At 34.8% G+C, this 24,105-nt stretch overlaps 2 protein-coding genes across 4 annotated transcripts in view; one reads left to right on the top strand and one right to left on the bottom strand.

The window, feature by feature from the left end:
* The first annotated feature begins 2,969 nt into the window (after positions 1–2,969).
* Positions 2,970–3,736, top strand: LOC119067822 (vitelline membrane outer layer protein 1-like). The gene has a single exon (XM_037170986.1). It carries the CDS (start codon positions 3,047–3,049, stop codon positions 3,683–3,685), a length of 639 nt encoding a protein of 212 aa, XP_037026881.1. The 5' UTR covers positions 2,970–3,046; the 3' UTR covers positions 3,686–3,736.
* A 10,908-nt stretch (positions 3,737–14,644) lies between these two features.
* The window catches only part of LOC119067783 (equilibrative nucleoside transporter 1), a 35,131-nt gene continuing 25,670 nt past the window's right edge, over positions 14,645–24,105 (bottom strand). For 2 of the 3 annotated variants that reach the window (XM_037170922.1, XM_037170921.1), the window contains exons 3-10: positions 17,027–17,128; positions 16,740–16,870; positions 16,537–16,676; positions 16,328–16,473; positions 15,803–16,035; positions 15,549–15,729; positions 15,358–15,479; positions 14,645–15,289 (exon numbers count right to left, since the gene is read on the bottom strand). In XM_037170922.1, the coding sequence (XP_037026817.1) occupies positions 14,960–15,289; positions 15,358–15,479; positions 15,549–15,729; positions 15,803–16,035; positions 16,328–16,473; positions 16,537–16,676; positions 16,740–16,870; positions 17,027–17,128 (1,385 nt within the window). In that variant the 3' untranslated portion in view covers positions 14,645–14,959. Of the gene's footprint in view, positions 15,290–15,357; positions 15,480–15,548; positions 15,730–15,802; positions 16,036–16,327; positions 16,474–16,536; positions 16,677–16,739; positions 16,871–17,026; positions 17,129–23,561; positions 23,773–24,105 lie in introns of those variants that run through there. The other variant, XM_037170924.1, reaches the window with a different exon arrangement.

Raw genomic sequence — 24,105 nt, 5'->3', positions numbered from 1 at the left:
TTGGTGATACTGTCATTGAACGAGTCGAGTCGACAGCTATGTGTATCTAGGGACATAAACTAATGTTAGGTCTGGACAACCAAACTGCAGAAATAAAACGTAGAATTGGTCTTGCTTGGGCTGCATTCGGAAAACTCAGGCTAGGAATCACACTCAGAAACAAAGGTGTCGGGGAATCTCGCACACGCGATCATAGTATGCGTCCTTTTACGACATGTAACGAAAAGTCATGACTGTGCGAGATTCACCACTTAGAGGTGAATCTCGCACACCATGAATTTGTGTGGTGTGCGAGATTACCCTACCCCGAAACAAAATGACCAATCAATGGATTCGACAACAAACGAAAGTCGTTGATGTCATGGAAAGAGTAGCATGTCTGAAATGGAGTTGGGCGGGACATATTGCAAGAAGGACAGACGAACGTTGGACCAAAAAGATCATGAACTGGAGACCAGAACCAACCGGACCACCGGAAAGATGGAGAAATGGAATCGAGAAAACAGCAGGCATAAAATGGCAACAAGTGGCAATGGATCGTTCGAAATGGAAGGAAGTTGGGAAGGCCTACATCCAGCAGTGGATAGAAACAGGCTGAAGAAGAAGAACAGCGATCCTGAACGCGGATTTTCACTGGCTTCTTAATGAATCGACGTCTTTTCCAGATGTGCTCCAATGTACTTTACTTCTCTCAAACAACAAAAAGTCAAGAAGGAACTGCACAAAAAAAAATCGAAATCGGAAAAATTTTCCGATATCGCGAAATATCTCCAGATCGAGGAGAAAAAACTTTTTAGTGCACAAGAGCTGATAAATTATGGACACAAAATTATGGTGAATCTTGTTAACTCGACAGTCCAGGCGACAAGAAACAACTGATCAAGACCCAGTTGCTGGCTGGTCGATGCTGGTGTCAAAAAAGTAAAAACCATAAAAGTTTCAATTATTGAACTGCATAATTATTATAAACAAAACGTTGTTCCTAACTTATGCTAAAAGGCTTTTTGAGCGAACTCGATTCCAGAACTCGCCTCCGGCTCGCGTTCCCTAAAAAAGCCTCTTAGCATGCGTTAGGAAAAATACTATTCTAAAACCTTTTTAATATTGTACGAAGTGTATGAAAAACAGAAAGATCTTAAGGCTGCAAAAATTCCCCGGAAATTACTTATACAACCTTTCTCAAATTTTAAAAAATTCCTCCTAAAATTCTCTTAAAATTACCTTCAAAATATCCTAAAATTCTCCTAAAATTACTTTTAAAATCTCCTAAAATTCCTAATTTTAGGAGCCTTCCTAAGCAGTGGGAACTCTGTATTCATCAAACTGTAAATATTATGGACCGATAACTTTGTTCTTGATGTGTTCCCTGAGCAACATATGTTAGTAAGTTATTCTAACGATACACACCGTTTGATATGACATTAATCCTAACGAGCAGTTTGGATTCAGACCTTAACACTCTGTGGGCTATCACTTGCTGCAAGTATCTTGGACCATCAATCAGAGAAGTTTACTATAAAAAAGAATCCCTTTTAATAAAATCCAATATGGCCGCCGACAGCCATTTTGTAAGGAGACCGGAAATAGTACCGACGCTTTACATTCGTTAATACCTTTTAAACAAAATCATGAAATTCGGTCAAAATTTACTCGAGATATTGACAAAATACTCCACATTCACTATACGCCCGAGTAGCCAGATAATTTTTTCCCCTGATTGGTACGGTCAATACCTATCTGATAAAGCGAAAACAGACAAAATATGTTCAAATTTAACCGACCTGCAAGCAAAAACTGAACCGTAGATTCGTGTCCTTCCCGTTTATCATGTAACTTAAAGCTTGACCTATCAACAATCGATGTTCTCACAATTATCAGTATCCCGACGAAGAAAAAAGCAAATCGAAAAGAAAGATTTACTTCGGAGAACCGATTGAACTACAGAAATGAGCAAAATAATTAAACTGAGTGGGCTGTTCCTGCTAAATTGATATTCAATAGCTATTTTCTATTGTTAACATGCAGGAGACATTTCTTTTCTCTACGTTTTTAGATCGTCATTTACGAATATCTTTTCTCCTGTAGTGTAATGCAGCAAAGAGATTAATGTTCTCTCATCAGACCAGGACATATTTTAAGAGGATTAAATTCCCTAAAATTACCCGATGCCTGATAATGCCGAATTTTTTTTCAGTGCGCCTTTGTTCCACGAGTCCGATGAGCCTGTCAGTAGTTAGGTCCTTCATTAATTTTAAGTGTCGTTAATAATTGGTCTACTATGAGTACCGCCGATTCACTGGAGATTGATGATTAATGTGAGCTTTAAGAGGGCTCCAAAACAACATTTTCATGTATACACTCATACTCCTCATATTCTAATATCTGTTGAGGAATTTCACCAAAGCAAGAATTTCATTTTCACTCGGCTATGAACTACCAGCAAAGATATTACTTGTCAAGAATAAACACATCATTTTCCGTCGGAACGTAACAATCTCTTTTTAAAGCACTTCTCAATGTATTCTAACAATTAGATGCAGAAGAATTAAATCTATGATCGAGTGTCTCTTCTTGTTTTCTCAATGTTTTGGAATGTATTGAAGCAGTTGATACCTAGAAAACCTTTCCTTTCATTTATTTCGTCATAAATTACATATGTTCTGTTTTTGTGTGACCCTGAATAACGAAATATCCAGACCAGATTTGTTTTGTTGTTGTTCAAGAACCTAAACAAACCCTACACATAAAAATAGCGACAATCGGCAAACTTGTCATACTAAAACCGAAGATTAGAGTTTGGTCAATATTATTTTGTGATTAAAGAAACGAGTTTGGCCTATATCATCTCATTAATGCATCCATGTCACTAAACAAGTACAACAAAAGTTGCTAATAGATTTTTTTTTAGTTAGATATGGCACATTTTGTGATAATGCTTGATGATTGTGGATATAAATTTGGGTTCAACTTCAGTTGACTATTCAGACTACCTTTTGCGCTCTGTTGCTGCACTTCACAAGTTTCTGACCAGAGAACAGACGACAAAATGGCAATAAAAAAGCTCTTGTTCATTTTTGCATTAATTCAAATCGGAAAAGTATCGAACGCTTCGGTTCGACAGATTGGACGTTGGATTGAGTCACCCAGATTAACAAACTGGGGAGATTGGAAGGCAGAACAAATGTGCCCACCGAACTCGTGGGTATCGGCAATGAATCTAAAAATCGAGCCGAACCAAGGTGAAGGTGACGACTCTGCACTAAATGGCATCAGACTCACATGTACCAGCATGGATGGACGCGACACGGCCGACATTACAAGTGGTGAAGGACCATGGGGATTTTATCGTGGTAAAAAGTTTTGCAGCAGCGGTTTCGCCACTGGATTTCAACTACGTTCTGAACCTGATCTCGGAAGTGGAGATGATGGAGCGGCTTCTGATCTGATGCTGGTGTGCGCTAACGTTGACGGTACTACTTCGAAAGTTGTTGGTGGCGGAGTTCTTACATTCGGACACTATACAGCACAGCAAATGTGCCCGCGAGACACAGCTATGTGTGGAATTCGAACTCAAATTGAACGCGAACAGGGCAAAGGAGATGATTCAGCTTTGAACAATGTAGATTTCGCTTGTTGTCCGTACGCTTTGGACCTGTCAGTGTATGTCAGAAGACCTGCAATGTAATGAGTTTTATCCTTTACAACATGTAAATCTAAAGATTGAAAATAAATGAATGTGTAAATAATTCTAACGACGTTTTTACCATCCAGTTGCTACCAACGTAAGTCAAATAACAGTGACAGTGCCTCTTGTTGTCTGAGAGATAAATGTTAGCTGCCATTTGTAACAGATAAATGAGTGAAGGAATAAACGACAAGCTTTGAATAATAAAGTCATTAAAACAAAGAATACTTTAAAAAATGAAGTAAAAGATTTGAAAGCGATAGCTTAAAAAACTTTGATCAAATGAAGTAATAGATCTTCGAATACTTGGAATAATTTGTATGAAACAAGTAAACAAGCCATTATATTGAAATCGTTGCCTTGCTGAGGTTTTTTACAACAGCGAGAAGTCTAGCTTTACTATGATACTATGCATGGGTTTTACGACAGATTTTTTACGTCGGATGCATAGCCTATTTTAGGTAATTTCTTAAAGAATTTTCGGGAATTTTAGAGAATTTCGAGAATTTTCGGGAATTTCGAGAATTTTCGGGAATTTTAGAGAATTTTCGGGAATTTCGAGAATTTCATTGCAAGTAAAATATACCTTCGCTCAACAATTCGTTGATTTTAATTTCCGATTTAAGTATACTGATAACAATTCTAGAATGAGCAACTAAAAAAGATATCGACATTAGGAAGTGAAAAAAATTAAAATTGATTTTCGGACTTTGTTCCACAGTTTTCTTTGCCGATGCTTCTTCGAAGACACCTTTAAACCATTCAGAGGCGTGTTACCCTATGGGAAATTCGGTACCATGCCCAAAAAAATAGGCGCTGAGCTCGGTCACTGAATGGACATTTATTGTCTGAAGAGAAATTGTAATCTATCATAAATAGCTATTAAGGTAGTAAATGGGATTGTTTTGCGCACTAGATGTGAGATTGCCGATACGAGCGAAGCGAGTTCGGCAACACATCGTGTGCGCAAAACCCCCATTTACTACCGTGTTAGGAACAAGGTTTTATCTCCTGTAATGTCATAATCATCATAAAAAACAAATTAAAAAAATCAAACTGAAACATAAACACGCCATGACGCCGTCACTCATTCATATTCCCCGCAAATAAAACACACATCTAGTACACTGTCAAGAATTTGTCAATTTTCCGTGAATAAATGTGAAATTATCGAAGTTAGCCGTGCGCAAATGACCATTTATCGAAATTTTCAGTTAATAAACGTACGTTCTGTGAATGACGTGTTTAAATCTAGCCCATTTTGATTCTAAAAGTGACACTCAAATTGTGAATATTATGACATTACAGGAGATAAAACTATATAGAGTTTGCGAATTAACTTTACATTGCCTAATCTCGTAAAAAATACGTACCAAATTTTTTAGTTTGATGAGTGCAAGAGTCCATGAGCTAAAAGGGAAAATTTCAATTCGCACGTCAGGGTATTAAAACCGAACATTTACAAAAAGAAATTGTTTTGATAGGAAACATGAATGGTGAAGTCTAAAATGAAACATTTAGAACTACAGACCTTACTTTAAGGGCTGAGCTGATCTTCATTTGTTTGCGCTATCCTACTACTTTCAATAACGTAAATCATGTAGAAAAAGAAAGCTGATCACTTGAAAATAATGCCACAGCGCAGCAAGAAGTGAAAAATAAAAAGCTCGAACATTGAATTAGAGGGATCCTTTTGAAAAACAGCCTACCGAAATCGGATGCATTTTCAGTGGACTTTTTTTTATCTGTGCCTAGAAAGGTATTCGACCCTAGAAGCCAAAACCACTTGAAACTTGAAAGTGGTTTTGGCTTCTAGGGTCGAATACCTTTCTAGGCACAGATAAAAAAAAGTCCACTGAAAATGCATCCGATTTCGGTAGGCTGTTTTTCAAAAGAATCCCTCTTAGCGTAAAAACAAATGCAGGATAAATCACCCAGGTATGGTCTAATGGGCGTGGGGTAATTTGGCACACCATGCAAACTGATGGTGTGCCAGATTCACCTGTAAGGAGCGAATCTGGCACAGTCATGACTTTTCGTTACATGTAGTTAAAGGACGCATACTACGATCGCGTGTGCCAGATTCCCCGATGCCAAAAATCACCTCGGAGGAAATAACGATTTTCACGCTTATTTTTATCTTGACAAAAATAATGAGTGCGTTCAGTATAAATCGACAGATTTTGAAGAATCTGCCATAACTAGTACGTATACATTCATTGGTAAAAACTACGAACTGTGAACTAAAATTTTTACTTTTACCTCATACACGTCAGTTCTATTAAGGTTCTGAAATAACAGGTTAAGACACCTCTGAGTTGATCACGAAGGCGGTGACACCAATATCGGAAAATCGAAAAATCTTAAAAATAGCTCTTTGTCGCTTGAAATATGTAAAGCCACACCATAGAGGTAGACTACCACACTTTGAAGAACGATAAAATCGAAACGGAGCGAGTTTCTAGTGTTTTAACAATTTTTAAGAATTTCGGGAATTTTCAAGAATTTTCGGGAATTTTAGAGAATTTTCGAGAATTTTAGAGAATTTTCGGGAATTTTCGAGAATTTCAAGAATTTTAGAGAATTTTCGGGAATTTTCGAGAATTTTAGAGAATTTTCGTGAATTTCGAGAATTTTCGGGAATTTTCGAGAATTTCAAGAATTTTCGAGAATTTTAGAGAATTTTCGGGAATTTTCGAGAATTTTAGAGAATTTTCGTGAATTTCGAGAATTTTCGGGAATTTTCGGGAATCTTCGAGAATTTTCGGGAATTTCTAGAATTTTCGGGAATTTTCGAGAATTTCAAGAATTTCAAGAATTTTCGGGAATTTAATGCCTAAAATAGGCTATGGTCGGATGTCCTTCTCAAACGGATTGTCGTTACCCCACAAACGATATTGGATTACATTGTAAATTTTACAATTACTGGTACTGGTACTGGTACTGGTAATTTAGAAAATTTAATTCGTGACAAAAACTTACGTTAGCATCTTTCTTCAACCATTACAACATTTCGAATATTTGGTTGTCCGTGAAAATGTGTTCTTAGAAAATTTTTGTGCTCGTTTTTTTTATATTTTTAATTTTTTTTTATTAAAAGTCCAAATTACAATAATTATAATCTATAAAATTATCAATAAAAAAAAGGAAACTAAAGCTACAATATTTGAAACAATATTTTTCATCTCCACTTTACGCTTAATTGAAATTAACAAACAAACAAACAAAAAATTCATAAATTTAAAACAGACTCCGTTTTGAAATGAATTCGGGAAAATAAAATCTATATAAAATGAAAATCAAAACAATTCCATTTTCCATTTCTAATTAAAAATACGATAAAACACTTTTATTCTACGTGGATGAGGGGGCAGCTAAATTAAATATAAATCTTTTAACTTGCAACAGGTCTACCAGAAATTCACTTTTTTTTAAATAAAGTTCATTTGGTGTGTTAGACTTTCGCTTATTTTCAATTCATATCCATAACAAATTAATGGCTTTTTATATTAATCAACTTTTGTTTTGTATATTCACCAATATTATTGTCAATTATTTTGGTTTTGTTTTTTTTTGTTTTTTTTTTTTCATTATTCTTTTTTTTAAATATATTTTCGTATATTGAATATAATATATATGAATTCTTCTTTTATTTATTTAAAAAATTTAAAAATTGTATAAAGCAGAGACATAATTTTGCTATGTACGAAAAAAATGTCTTCAATTTATTTGTCTTTTGGCATGGCGGTAGAAAAATTGTGCAATATTTTGTTGTTGTTGTTGTTGTATTTTATTACAAAGAAAAAATCGATTACTTTTAATCTTATTTTTACTTACATACATAAAAGCATTGCGTGTGTCGATTATGTGTATTTTATGTTTCAATCAGATTTTTTTTAAAACCTCAAATCAACGTTGACCACTAGATTTTCACCTGCTTCGCGCCCAAAGTTTATAAACACTCAGTAAATTTCACTGTTGTGCAGAATTTGCAACAGCTAGTGCTCATACTATTGTTTATGATAGTAGTGTATTTGTCGGTTTACTCACTGTGTGTGTGGGTGTGTGAGTGAATAAGTGAGCGGCTAATACAAATCTGATGTCAATAATAGTATGAACAGCAAATGCTGAAGGGACAGCTGTTGCAAATTCTGCACTCCAGAACCGAAGTAGTTTGAAATTCTGCAGTTAATTAAGGGAATGAATGAAATAGTTACCGAGGAGTTTAAAGAGGTTCCGCAATGAATGAGGTGCTGTGTTAACATAAATATTGGTATGTTTAAACAATCTTATATCAATGCATGTACCGGTAGACACTTTGAAAAATCAAGCGGTTTTTTCTTATTGTAATTTCTAATTTATCGAAACGATAGTTTTTTACTGACTTTGTCGATTGTGAGCAGTCTTTTTTCGATTTTGTTTTTCAAATAAATTGACTTAAAATTTTTCCAGAAAAATTTAGACCAAAAAATACGTAGTTTGCGACAAAAAGTAAGCAAAAAATTGGCCTAAAAATATTTAGTGGCTGTGCTGAAAAAGCTGGCTTTAGTAAATACGTTATTTTCCTACTTGAATACACTATTAGATTGTTGGTAAAGAAGTTTTTAATTTTCGGAGTAGATTTCGTGATTTTCCAATACTTTTTACAGAAATTATGGATTTTTCAGAATAGCTCGCAGCTAGATTACTTAAGAAAACTGTCATCCGAAGCACATCAATCTGTAAACTAATCTGAAAAATCAATTTTAGTAACTTTTTAACATTTGAAACTTTATAGTGGTCAACGCAGCAAAATCGATTGGTCTTTATTTGTAATTTGTATTATAATGCTGAAGCAAATGTTTGTTTTATTTAGAAATAAGCAATGTGTAGCATTTTATTTATCATAAGAGGTAATTAGAATTGTCTTTTCCGTTCATAAAATTGTTGTTTTAAAGTTACTTATCAGTTATTGCTTTTCTTATCAAAGGTGGAAGAGTATGGTGTATGATGGAGTGTAAGAGTGTTGAAAGCTAAAAACTATTAACGATCGCATACAAAATGTAATACGCCGAGCTAGGTCGAACAAACATAGTTGCTTCTTCTGATATATTTGAATTGATTTGGAGATTTTTGAGCTCAGTTTCATTTCTAATAGAAAAATGGAAATTTCGACGAGAATTCAGAAGCTTGCTATGTTCACTTATTGTTGGTAGTAAGACGATAGTAATAAAGCTTTACGTGTTACGGCATGTTTCATTTTCATTTACATTGCGTAATCACGTAAAGGATTGTACTTCCGAGGTTCAAAGATGTCCTCGGAAGTAATATACCATTACATTCTTGAATTATTAAAAGAAAAAGTTGTTGTGTGCAAATGATTCACATATGCGATGGGAAATATGCATCATGTCCGGAGCGATAGCGGAGGACTTGACGCAGTCTAACTTCCAAAAAAAGAACGAAGAAAATTTTTTGAGACGCGGCAACTATATATAGGCGAGAATTTAAGTTTCTTTCCTTTGGCCTGTATCACCACAAATCCTATTCTATCTTATTCAAATACGAGCAAAACGAGCTATCACTCGACTATGTAACTTTAAAATTGCCATCGTTTTGAAGTTGGTCATTTTGATAGAAAATGCACCAAATTAACGTTTTTCAAACAATCAAAATCTTTCAACTTACTCTGTATGTTTCTATCTGTCTATCTGTCTATCTGTCTATCTATCGACGGTCGATCTCGGAAACTAGTCAGCCAATCTCCATGAAATTTTGCAGGAACCTCAGGGTGGGCATAAAAATGAAAATGTGATACGCTATTACCCCAGGAAAAACCAGAATTTAGTTTTATTGGCCTCGAAGTGGTTTCTGAGTGTGGTTTTCGAGGGTCGGGAACGCGTTTTCGGCTGTAGCTTAGCTGTATTGAAACCTACAGAGGCGTGTGACCCATCAAATGAAAGGTATTCGTAACACGATTCAAACAAAAAAAATAATTAAAAAAATCGGGTCAGATTCGTTTGAGGTAGAGTGATTAGAGTGACCAAATTTTGAGCTACTCGAGCGTAGGATGAAAGGACTAATATTTTTTTGGGTTATGTGAGATAGAGAATTACTTTCTTCGGCAAAGTCTCAGAATTTTACGAGTAGAACAGAGGGGCATATGTGAAAAATGTCGAAAGTTGGAAATGGGTGGGTCAATTATGTTTTTAGAGGTATTTCTTGAATGGTGGCTGGTAGAGAGTTACTTTCTTTGTCAAATTTTCGAATTTCGTCAAATTTTCGATTTTCGTTAAATTTCGTCAAATTTTCGAATTTCGTCAAATTTTTTCATTTTCGTCGAATTTTCGAATTTCGTCAAATTTTCGATTTTCGTCAAATTGTCGATTTTCGTCAAATTTTCGAATTTCGTCAAATTTTCGATTTTCGTCAAATTGTCGATTTTCGTCAAATTTTCGAATTTCGTCAAATTTTCGATTTTCGTCAAATTGTCGATTTTCGTCAAATTTTCGAATTTCGTCGAATTTTCGAATTTCGTCAAATTTTCGAATTTCGTCAAATTTTCGAATTTCGTCAAATTTTTGAATTTCTGTTATAAACTGTTATAAAAAGCAGTGTTCTAAAACTTCTAAAACGACTGATATCCCAACAAAAATCTCTTCGAGAAAAGTGTGACGCAGTCTTTGAAATACAATTACGTAACGAAGCTGAAAGCGTCAACTCTAGCGATATCATTCATTTTAGAAATTGTATTTCAAAGACTGCGTCACACTTTTCTCGAAGAGATTTTTGTTGGGATTTTATTTACAGGCTAATGGGGTCTCAAAATATTTAACGCTGATTTATGCAGTGATCAATTTAACAATTCTTACCAGCACTAGAACTTATCATCGCAAATATGAATTTTTTTAACCTTTTAGTGACGGCAAGTTATCGGTTATCTTCGACAAAAAAACATTAGGAGATTAGCTCTGACTTGTGACCTCGTAAGCATAATTTATGCAGAAACTATTTTAAGTAAAAAATTTCATATTAGACACTGATGAGAAGTGCTTTCAACAGATTTAATCTGGCTTACCGTTTCTAAAAGACTAATGCCGTAGCCATACCAAATTTGGTTTCGAACGAACTATCTATGTATAACACGGATCCATGATAATAATGTAATGAATCATTTTGATGTTGGGCTTATTTATCATTTCTGTAGCACTTATCATATTGATTTTTTTTGTTCTGTTTGGAAAACGAATACATCAATAAGGCTAATGTTGGCGTCACTAGTTTAGATTGTTAGGTAGGAGGTGTGTATTGTAGATAACAATTTTTTATAAAATTCCCTTAGAACGAGCAAAGTCTCATCGGATTCATGACAAATGGTTAGGGGAACACATTTTATAGACTAAACAGTTAATGTCTAAAGGCTGTTTCAATTTTGGCGAAAGAAATAAATAAACGTTAACGTTAGGCAGTCAATTTTGTCAAACGATTGTACTATTATGCATTATGCAATGCTGCACGCATGCTATGTATGTTATTGTAGCATTCTTATTACTATGTACTTTCTGGTATTCAAACTAACAATCGTTAATTATGCGGCATTACTGCAAAAGTATTGTTGAATAAGAATTATGATCACTATTGAATTGAAAAGTCGAAAAGTGGGTTTCTCTTGTTTAAAATGTAGCCCGAATCGACGGTTGAAGAAGTTGAAGTTGAAACTTGTCTCAAACTCTACACTAAAATTTAAAAATAAAAATGTGGACAATTGGCTGACGCATTGGGCCTCAGCGTTTTTTATATAGCTGATCTTGTGACTTGCAAAACGAGCCAACAAAGTTTAGAAATGAAAAGCGTAGATCCCCAGACATTCGTCTCTATTTTCCGTCGACGGATTAGGCGAGTCCGCATGAATATGTTAGGCAGGAAATGTCTTCATTTTCCGTGTAGAGTGGAAGTATCGATTTTTGCCGAAGGGCATGGAATATGAAAATTTTTTGTTACAGAAAAACCCGGTTTTCACTAATAAAACGATATTTTGTTTGATTTAGATATATCAACTCAAACAGAAGAAGAAGAAGAAAAGTGAGAGCAGCCTCCACTTTTTAAAACCTTTTAAAAACAGGTAAGCATCTGTTATTGACAACGAAGTCAACAATAAATTGATGATCTGTGGTAAGGGAACCTCTTACTTATATAGCGAATCGTATAGTAACACTAAGGAAGTACAAGATTTGTTGTCAATTATTACCTGACCTGATCTGACCAAATCTGACCTGTTTCAAATATAACCGGAAATGACCTGATTCACTCCAGACATGATGAACAGCAATTCAGAAATGTTTTATTGTGCAAACATGGCAGATAGTTTCAGGTTTTCTATTGTCAGGCTCAGATGATGTTTATTTGCGGTTCAGGTCAGGTTTCAAGTTTTTCAGTTCAGGTTTTAATCTGACCTGGCCTTAAAAGGCCCGTCATTGGGAAATGACAGGACAGTTTCCCGAAAATGTATGGAAAATTTTATCACAAAAATTCACCGAAAAGATTCAAAGAAACTCACCCATGATGCTTTCCATTGTATTCGTGCACCGTCTCTTTATGTCCCCAAGGCATATTTAAACACTAAAACACTTTTTACTCGATGCAAAAACAAAAAGTTTTTTTTTTGTTTTGTCGCGATAAAAACACAGAAAATATTTCGACACAACTGTGACACTCCGCTATTATAAGGACTAGAATGAATGTTTGCTGTGTTCACTTCGGCGGTAAAATATTTCCATTCAAAAAAGTGTCCGACACTTCAACGATGGTAGACATTTATAAAAAATTGTAACCTCTCCCACTTCTTTAGTAAGCTAACAAGACTTCGCTGAGTCTAATTATACCACCTCTTCGAACAAAAATATCGGCTGAGGTCGAATAATTCTCCGCTGAGCTTTAACAAACCTCCGCTGAGCTCTAATAATTCTCCGCTGAGCTTTGACAAACCTCTAATGAGTTCTAATGATTCTCTGCTAGGCTTCAGTAAGAGTCCGTCAGACCTTAGCACGTTGTAGTAAGGCAATGAGGCGAACACTCAATAAGTATCAGCGGATACCTAATAATTGTTGCTATGATTTAATAAGACTCCACTTAGCTTTGGCAGATCTCCGCTGAGTGTCCGATTCACTCCATTAAGTCTTCCTGCAACTTGCTTAGACCTACCGGACACTTCCTGAAGCCTAGCGGAGAATTATTAGAGCTCAGCGGAGGTTTGTTAAAGCTCAGCGAAGAATTATTAGAGCTCAGCGGAGAATTATTAGAATGTCCGCTGAGCTCTCGTAAAGCTTTAAAAAATGGTCGATGAGCATCATTAAATGTATACGCTACCCTTTGTCAAATGTTTCATGATTTTTATAATATGTCCGACACTTTTTTGAATGAAAATGTTTTACCGCCGAAGAACACAGCAAACATTCATTCTAGTCCTTATAATAGCGGAGTGTCACAGTTGTGTCGAAATATTTTCTGTGTTTTTGTCGCGACAATACAAAAACAAAATTTTGTTTTTGCATCGAGTAAAAAGTGTTTAGTGTTCAAATACAAACTGTAACATTACAGAGTTCAGATACCTTTTACAAACTTTGACATAACAGAGTGTTGCTCCTATTTACAAACTGTAACATTGCAGACTGTTGATCCCTTTTACTAACTGTAACATTACACACTGTTGATCCCTTTTACAAACTGTGACATTACAGAGTGCAGATACCTTTTACAAACTTTGACATAACAGAGTGTTGCTCCTATTTACAAACTGTAACATTGCAGACTGTTGATCCCTTTTAATAACTGTAACATTACACACTGTTGATCCCTTTTACAAACTGTGACATTGCAGACTGTTGATCCCTTTTAATAACTGTAACATTACACACTGTTGATCCCTTTTACAAACTGTAACATTGCAGACTGTTGATCCCTTTTACAAACTGTGACATTGCAGACTGTTGATCCCTTTTAATAACTGTAACATTACACACTGTTGATCCCTTTTACAAACTGTAACATTGCAGACTGTTGATCCCTTTTACAAACTGTGACATTGCAGACTGTTGATCCCTTTTAATAACTGTAACATTACACACTGTTGATCCCTTTTACAAACTGTAACATTGCAGACTGTTGATCCCTTTTAATAACTGTAACATTACACACTGTTGATCCCTTTTACAAACTGTAACATTGCAGACTGTTGATCCCTTTTACAAACTGTAACATTGCAGACTGTTGATCCCTTTTACAAACTGTGACATTGCAGACTATATTTCCCTTTTACAAACTGTGACATTACAAGTTGATATTCGCTTTTATAAACTGTAACATTACAGACTGTCGCTCCCTTTTACAAACTGTAACATTACAGAGTGCAGATACCTTTTACAAACTTTGACATAACAGAGTGTTGCTCCTATTTACAAACTGTAACATTGCAGACTGTTGATCCCTTTTACAAACTGTAACATTACACACTGTTGATCCCTTTTACAAACTGTGACATTGCAGACTATATTTCCCTTTTACAAACTGCGACAATACAAAAACAAAATTTTGTTTTTGCATCGAGTAAAAAGTGTTTAGTGTTCAAATATGCCTTGGCGACCTAAAGAGACGGTGCACGAATACACGAATTTTTGTGATAAAATTTTCCATACATTTTCGGGAAACTGTCCTGTCATTTCCCAATGACGGGCCTTTAGTGGAGGTTTCGGAAAGTGGAATTGAGGCGCCGAAAAATCTGCGGATAAAGGCTGACGAGATTTATGGATGTGTTTCAAATTAGAAAATTCGAATAGAAGAAGATAAAAATTATTTTGTTTTGAGCGTACCGTTTTCTTAAGGACTAGTTAAATATTTTCATTAAATTTCTGTCTTATAAAGTCTTGAAAAGTTTTAATCTTTAATTCGTTTAATATATTTCCTTTTTATATTTTTTTTTGTGTTTTATATTCATTATTATTAATTTATCAATTATTCGCCTGAATAGATATGATTGTTTATTGTAAATGGAGTTGATTATTTGAAATAGTAGATTTTCTCCTTCAATTATTTTCTTTCACTTTAAATTATCTGTCGCGTGAAAAACAGATTCAATAATTTTTCATTTTATTTACTGTAAAAAAAACTAAAATTCAAACTTTAAAAAATGTTGTTTTAACAATCTTATACCGGAATTAGTTTGCAGTCAGTGATTGTATTAAAGAAAAAACTTCGTATGATCAACATACTACCTACATAAAAAGTGTTCTACTAAAATTATTACCAAGATAAATTCGAAACAATTTTCGGAAATACCAACGAAAACGTAATGCCGGAGAAGATACCTGTAATTAACATAGCTGCCGCAAACATACCTGCGGTAACGGCATGTTGTGGCTTTACCGTTTGTGGTGCGTACATCATTCCCAGTGAACTTAAGTAACCCGAACTGATGCCCATGAGCACGGCGATGGCCCAGTAAATCCAATCATTCACTATGTATATCGGCATGATACGTGTCACACCGGCCGGTTTATAGTTACAAAACAGAAACAGTGGAATAAAGACCACACGTAAAAACACTGGGATGCATAAGTACTCCTTTTTGGGCTGGTTGGTTGGTAAAAAAAAGAAAAATTAATTTTCCGTAAACGAAAAATTGAATGGATGTTTCTTACCCATTGCATCCAAGATGTCAATAAACTACCAATCATAGCACACAGATTGAACGTTAGGAAACATAGAACGTTCAGATACAAATCTTTCGGCACTATGAAATTTGGATCAGACTGTTGAACATCTGTAAACAACAGCGGATGGTATTAATGACCATTTGAAAAAAAAAAATGACTCGGTATGTCGACGTTACCTGAATGAACCGACGGGAAAATGGATAATGTTACGAAGAAAACGAAAAATACGTTAAAGAGTTGCGGAAACGCTTGCTTGAATATCGTCCAATATGGTGGACGGGAAGTAGTTCTGCCACTGACAATTTTCGATTTTTCCAACTCTTTGCTGTGCAACATTTCATGGTAACGATAAAATTTCTGAAAAATACAGTCAAAACCTCAACGAAATTTTTTGCGATTTTTCCGGTACGGCATTCGAATAAATGCTTACGTTCAGAGGTAAGGCAAAATATGTGTCGAAACAAGCCAGCAGCACAAACATTGCTGCTATGAAATAATAAATGGCAGCTGTTCGCACCGAGGAGGAAAAATATGTGCTGGCAATCGAAATGATCGATGTTAATGTACCACTAATGTTCGAACCAAGTACTACAGCGCCCGTATATTTGAACGGTAATTTGGCCGCCATTCCATACACTGAATTTTGATAAATTCCTCCGGCAACTGGAAAGGAGTTTTACTCGTTATTTTATACGTTCGCTGAATACAAATCCATAACCAAAGAACAACTTGCTGCAAAAACAGTGTGCACAATTAAGTCCGTATTTTATGCAGTTCATCTGCCACTAGTGTATAATGATGCTACTTGGAGCAATTCCTAAAATATACGCTTTCAACCATAGCTGCATTGCATCTCAAATGTAGGTCAATCAAAGGAGATGACAATTTTGCACACATCAAGATATTTTTTTAGCAAGTTGATTGTTAAGGGAGAAATGATCCAACATCGACTTACTATTTAACACAACCACCAAACCGATTGTAATCCAGAAAAATGCTCCGGGCCAGTCCGACGAATCAGCCATCGCAAGGGCAACAGTCACAATGAAAACGAAAACTTCCACTAAAATACTCAACACAATGCGAGGCGTTAAATTTCCTCTAAAAACGAAAAGAAATGTTCAAACAAATTCTATTACCAGACAAGGAAACACCGAATCTTACCCTAAATTTACGAATATATTAATCCAATTGAAGAAAACATTTGGTATTTGAGATGCCAGTGCAATGTACGGAAGGAAGTTGTTACTGTACTCACTACTTTCGCCCGTATATTCTTCACCCAATTTATATTTAACAAAATACTGGAAAAATTTGTTCGAAACCATTAGGAAACATGAAATTCACAACAAATAAGCACCACCAACCTCTTTCGCAGTTATAAACATATTCCATGGCGTTAACGTACCCACTCCATGCAGTAATAATGTAAAAAATATCAATCTATACCTATCATATGGTGGATTTATTTCCATTCTAGCCCGTTCCATTGTCATCCCTGCACCAATTGAATATAAATGACAAAACAAAAAGAAACTATTTTAATAATCCCGACAAATCGATCAAACGTTTCTTTTTTTATTTATTTAAATTGCCTGAGTCGTGCGTGGACCAGGACCATATAAATAATAAAAAGTACACAAAAATAGTTTACCTTTAAAATTAAGTTCGTCGTTCGGTAAATTATTCGCTTCCCAAGCAGGCGTGAGGCGCACTGGTTTGGCCAAGAATGGTGCCCGTTCGATATTCGATCCATCTGTAATATGAACGCACGATTATATTTATTTCTTTCGTTTTTTTTTCATAATTTTTTGTTTTATTTTGCTAAAAGAAAATCATTGATTTATATGCATATGCGAAAAAGAATAACCGCTGAAATTTGCTGAGTTAAAAAAAAATAAAGAAGAACGTTCGTATATGTACGAGTAAATTGCATGAGACATGATTTTTTTTTCGCGAACTGCAATAATACGCTCAGTTCTTCACATTCTTACACACTCACATTATGAATTTCAAATCTTAGAAGGGACTTTTAATTCACTTCTATCACACTCGCGAAAACCATGTACAATCGTAAGTTTGTAATCACTTTTGTACATGTGACATGAACATTCATACCATCCATTTACACTTTACAATAACGAAGTGACTATTCGCAGTCATCTGCAAATAGGCAATATTAATGCTATTTGCAGACTGCGAGTAGTCAATATTGATGCTTTTCGCAGTCAACTGCCAATAGTCAATTTTGATGCTATTCGCAGTCAACTGCCAACAGTCAATATTGATACTATTCGCAGTTAATTATTTGAAAAACTGTAAATAACTAAAAATATCTTCTAAAATAAAAGTAGAGTTAAAACAAAGAAAATTCGTTCAGTCAAAAAATTAGAATTGTTCGATAATTTGTAAAGTATATATATTGCAAAATGCAACGAAAGAAACTGTTTATCCATTGTTTAAGCTTTGAAGACTGTTGGTCACATGTACAAACTGTAAAACTAGGGATTGATCATCCCTTTTACCAACTGTATCATTACCCAAACAAACTGTGACATTACAAAGTGCTGCTCCCTATAACAAACGGCAACATTACAGATTGTCGCTTCCTTTTACAAACTGTAACATTAGAGAGTGTCGGTACACTTTATACACTGTAACACAGAGTGTTGATCCCTTTTACAAACTGTGACATAACAGAGCGTTGCTCCCTATAACAAACGGTAGCATTACATAGTGTATATCCCTTTTACAAACTGTAAAATTACAGAAAATTGATCCATTTTACAAACTGTGACATTACAAGTTGATATTCGCTTTTATAAACTGTAACATTACAGACTGTCGCTCCCTTTTACAAACTGTAACATTACAGAGTGCAGATACCTTTTACAAACTTTGACATAACAGAGTGTTGCTACTATTTACAAACTGTAACATTGCAGACTGTTGATCCCTTTTACAAGCTGTAACATTACACACTGTTGATCCCTTTTACAAACTGTGACATTGCAGACTATATTTCCCTTTTACAAACTGTGACATTACAAGTTGATATTCGCTTTTATAAACTGTAACATTACAGACTGTAGCTTCCTTTTACAAACTGTAACATTACAGAGTGCAGATACCTTTTACAAACTTTGACATAACAGAGTGTTGCTACTATTTACAAACTGTAACATTGCAGACTGTTGATCCCTTTTACAAACTGTAACATTACAGAGTGCAGATACCTTTTACAAACTTTGACATAACAGAGTGTTGCTCCTATTTACAAACTGTAACATTACACACTGTTGATCCCTTTTACAAACTGTGACATTGCAGACTATATTTCCCTTTTACAAACTGTGACATTACAAGTTGATATTCGCTTTTATAAACTGTAACATTACAGACTGTCGCTCCCTTTTACAAACTGTAACATTACAGAGTGCAGATACCTTTTACAAACTTTGACATAACAGAGTGTTGCTACTATTTACAAACTGTAACATTGCAGACTGTTGATCCCTTTTACAAGCTGTAACATTACACACTGTTGATCCCTTTTACAAACTGTGACATTGCAGACTATATTTCCCTTTTACAAACTGTGACATTACAAGTTGATATTCGCTTTTATAAACTGTAACATTACAGACTGTAGCTTCCTTTTACAAACTGTAACATTACAGAGTGCAGATACCTTTTACAAACTTTGACATAACAGAGTGTTGCTACTATTTACAAACTGTAACATTGCAGACTGTTGATCCCTTTTACAAGCTGTAACATTACACACTGTTGATCCCTTTTACAAACTGTGACATTGCAGACTATATTTCCCTTTTACAAACTGTGACATTACAAGTTGATATTCGCTTTTATAAACTGTAACATTACAGACTGTCGCTCCCTTTTACAAACTGTAACATTACAGAGTGCAGATACCTTTTACAAACTTTGACATAACAGAGTGTTGCTACTATTTACAAACTGTAACATTGCAGACTGTTGATCCCTTTTACAAGCTGTAACATTACACACTGTTGATCCCTTTTACAAACTGTGACATTGCAGACTATATTTCCCTTTTACAAACTGTGACATTACAAGTTGATATTCGCTTTTATAAACTGTAACATTACAGACTGTAGCTTCCTTTTACAAACTGTAACATTACAGAGTGCAGATACCTTTTACAAACTTTGACATAACAGAGTGTTGCTACTATTTACAAACTGTAACATTGCAGACTGTTGATCCCTTTTACAAGCTGTAACATTACACACTGTTGATCCCTTTTACAAACTGTGACATTGCAGACTATATTTCCCTTTTACAAACTGTGACATTACAAGTTGATATTCGCTTTTATAAACTGTAACATTACAGACTGTCGCTCCCTTTTACAAACTGTAACATTACAGAGTGCAGATACCTTTTACAAACTTTGACATAACAGAGTGTTGCTACTATTTACAAACTGTAACATTGCAGACTGTTGATCCCTTTTACAAGCTGTAACATTACACACTGTTGATCCCTTTTACAAACTGTGACATTGCAGACTATATTTCCCTTTTACAAACTGTGACATTACAAGTTGATATTCGCTTTTATAAACTGTAACATTACAGACTGTAGCTTCCTTTTACAAACTGTAACATTACAGAGTGCAGATACCTTTTACAAACTTTGACATAACAGAGTGTTGCTACTATTTACAAACTGTAACATTGCAGACTGTTGATCCCTTTTACAAGCTGTAACATTACACACTGTTGATCCCTTTTACAAACTGTGACATTGCAGACTATATTTCCCTTTTACAAACTGTGACATTACAAGTTGATATTCGCTTTTATAAACTGTAACATTACAGACTGTCGCTCCCTTTTACAAACTGTAACATTACAGAGTGCAGATACCTTTTACAAACTTTGACATAACAGAGTGTTGCTACTATTTACAAACTGTAACATTGCAGACTGTTGATCCCTTTTACAAACTGTAACATTGCAGACTGTTGATCCTTTTTACAAACTGTGACATTGCAGACTATATTTCCCTTTTACAAACTGTGACATTACAAGTTGATATTCGCTTTTATAAACTGTAACATTACAGACTGTCGCTCCCTTTTACAAACTGTAACATTACAGAGTGCAGATACCTTTTACAAACTTTGACATAACAGAGTGTTGCTGCTACTTACAAACTGTAACATTGCAGACTGTTGATCCCTTTTACAAACTGTAACATTACACACTGTTGATCCCTTTTACAAACTGTGACATTGCAGACTATATTTCCCTTTTACAAACTGTGACATTACAAGTTGATATTCGCTTTTATAAACTGTTAACATTACAGACTGTCGCTCCCTTTTACAAACTGTAACATTACAGAGTGCAGATACCTTTTACAAACTTTGACATAACAGAGTGTTGCTACTATTTACAAACTGTAACATTGCAGACTGTTGATCCCTTTTACAAACTGTAACATTACACACTGTTGATCCCTTTTACAAACTGTGACATTACAGAGTGCAGATACCTTTTACAAACTTTGACATAACAGAGTGTTGCTCCTATTTACAAACTGTAACATTGCAGACTGTTGATCCCTTTTACAAACTGTAACATTGCAGACTGTTGATCCCTTTTACAAACTGTGACATTGCAGACTATATTTCCCTTTTACAAACTGTGACATTACAAGTTGATATTTGCTTTTATAAACTGTAACATTACAGACTGTCGCTCCCTTTTACAAACTGTAACATTACAGAGTGCAGATACCTTTTACAAACTTTGACATAACAGAGTGTTGCTCCTATTTACAAACTGTAACATTGCAGACTGTTGATCCCTTTTACAAACTGTAACATTGCAGACTGTTGATCCCTTTTACAAACTGTGACATTGCAGACTATATTTCCCTTTTACAAACTGTGACATTACAAGTAGATATTCGCTTTTATAAACTGTAACATTACAGACTGTCGCTCCCTTTTACAAACTGTAACATTACAGAGTGCAGATACCTTTTACAAACTTTGACATAACAGAGTGTTGCTGCTACTTACAAACTGTAACATTGCAGACTGTTGATACCTTTTACAAACTGTAACATTGCAGACTATATTTCCCTTTTACAAACTGTGACATTACAAGTAGATATTCGCTTTTATAAACTGTAACATTACAGACTGTCGCTCCCTTTTACAAACTGTAACATTACAGAGTGCAGATACCTTTTACAAACTTTGACATAACAGAGTGTTGCTGCTACTTACAAACTGTAACATTGCAGACTGTTGATCCCTTTTACAAACTGTGACATTGCAGACTATATTTCCCTTTTACAAACTGTGACATTACAAGTTGATATTCGCTTTTATAAACTGTAACATTACAGACTGTCGCTCCCTTTTACAAACTGTAACATTACAGAGTGCAGATACCTTTTACAAACTTTGACATAATAGAGTGTTGCTACTATTTACAAACTGTAACATTGCAGACTGTTGATCCCTTTTAATAACTGTAACATTACACACTGTTGATCCCTTTTACAAACTGTGACATTGCAGACTATATTTCCCTTTTACAAACTGTGACATTACAAGTAGATATTCGCTTTTATAAACTGTAACATTACAGACTGTGGCTCCCTTTTACAAACTGTAACATTACAGAGTGCAGATACCTTTTACAAACTTTGACATAACAGAGTGTTGCTACTATTTACAAACTGTAACATTGCAGACTGTTGATCCCTTTTACAAACTGTAACATTGCAGACTGTTGATCCCTTTTACAAATTGTGACATTGCAGACTATATTTCCCTTTTACAAACTGTGACATTACAAGTTGATATTCGCTTTTATAAACTGTAACATTACAGACTGTCGCTCCCTTTTACAAACTGTAACATTACAGAGTGCAGATACCTTTTACAAACTTTGACATAACAGAGTGTTGCTACTATTTACAAACTGTAACATTGCAGACTGTTGATCCCTTTTAATAACTGTAACATTACACACTGTTGATCCCTTTTACAAACTGTGACATTGCAGACTATATTTCCCTTTTACAAACTGTGACATTACAAGTTGATATTCGCTTTTATAAACTGTAACATTACAGACTGTCGCTCCCTTTTACAAACTGTAACATTACAGAGTGCAGATACCTTTTACAAACTTTGACATAACAGAGTGTTGCTCCTATTTACAAACTGTAACATTGCAGACTGTTGATCCCTTTTAATAACTGTAACATTACACACTGTTGATCCCTTTTACAAACTGTGACATTGCAGACTATATTTCCCTTTTACAAACTGTGACATTACAAGTAGATATTCGCTTTTATAAACTGTAACATTACAGACTGTCGCTCCCTTTTACAAACTGTAACATTACAGAGTGCAGATACCTTTTACAAACTTTGACATAACAGAGTGTTGCTACTATTTACAAACTGTAACATTGCAGACTGTTGATCCCTTTTACAAACTGTAACATTGCAGACTGTTGATCCCTTTTACAAACTGTGACATTGCAGACTATATTTCCCTTTTACAAACTGTGACATTACAGATTTTTGCTGCCTATTACAAACTGCGATTGTACAGACTCTTGCGTCCCTTGACAAAACTTTAATCACAAATTCTAAAAACAGTCAATAGTAATGCTATTCGCAGACTAATTGCGCCTTCACATTGATGAGAAATGAATTTGCGCTGCGCAAAAAATATTCCAACACAACAAAAATGAATAATGTTAAGGGTCCACAATAAGGACGTGCATACGATTTTCGACGGCTCGTTTTTTTTTGTGACCAACTCTTAGTCTGCACTTTTTCGAAAATAACCCTTCGTGTGGGCGTCCTTATTACGGATGGATGTTTTAAAATGTAATAATTATTTATAATTAAAAATAGATTCTCTACTCTACTCAAAGTCTATGAGAATGTTACAGGTAACCATTTTCTTTGACATCCTTTCAAAGGACTGTCCACTAATTACGGAAAAGGTATTCATCGTATTTATAGCACAATGTTGAGTTTGTAATTAAATTTGCATCCGTACCATCTGTCTTCGACTACCTTTTGATATTTTCATCTGGTAAATTATATTTACTGTTGGATGTATATGACTAGGATGATGGAAAAAGATTTTTTCTTACTCATCATTGACTAAAAAGCAATTTGTCACGATTTATTCACCAGAAAATAATTTATTCTCGTTACACTGCAATGCCATTTGACCAAACTGCACTATGTGCTGTGACTAAGTATTTGAAAAGCTTTAATTTAAAGAGGAATGACAATCTGTATATATGCAAAATGATGATAACGGTTGTAAAATTCAAAATACTATCACTCATGTTTATAGCATTTCACTGTAAATAAGTATAAGAAGATTGAAAAACTAACTGTCGTAAACAAAGTATGGAGTGTATATTTACAGTCCAGTTTTTAACGACCAACATTCAATGAAAATCTAATACGGATAACATAGGCAAGGCCATAAAACTTTTCTTGTATGAATCAATCGTATGTTATGCTAAATGTACAGAAAAAAAAACGTTTTGTCGAAGCACTAGAAACCGGTTGTATTAGCAGAAAGGAAAAAGAAAAATTACCAGCCAAAAACTGGATAAAAATTCCGCGCGTTTCTTTTCTTTTATCATTTTCAATGCTTCATTCTCGTCTCTCTCTCCTTGTGAT

The sequence above is a fragment of the Bradysia coprophila genome (genome assembly GCF_014529535.1).
Source record: "Bradysia coprophila strain Holo2 chromosome X unlocalized genomic scaffold, BU_Bcop_v1 contig_128, whole genome shotgun sequence".
In the NCBI taxonomy this organism is placed as follows: domain Eukaryota; kingdom Metazoa; phylum Arthropoda; class Insecta; order Diptera; family Sciaridae; genus Bradysia; species Bradysia coprophila.
Note: the sequence above shows the minus strand (reverse complement) of the source record. Positions and strands in the feature narration are given on the sequence as shown.

Excerpts from the sequence above, each read along its gene's own strand:
- LOC119067822 (XM_037170986.1), top strand. The coding sequence starts at position 3,047 with ATGGCAATAAAAAAGCTCTTGTTCATTTTTGCATTAATTCAAATCGGA.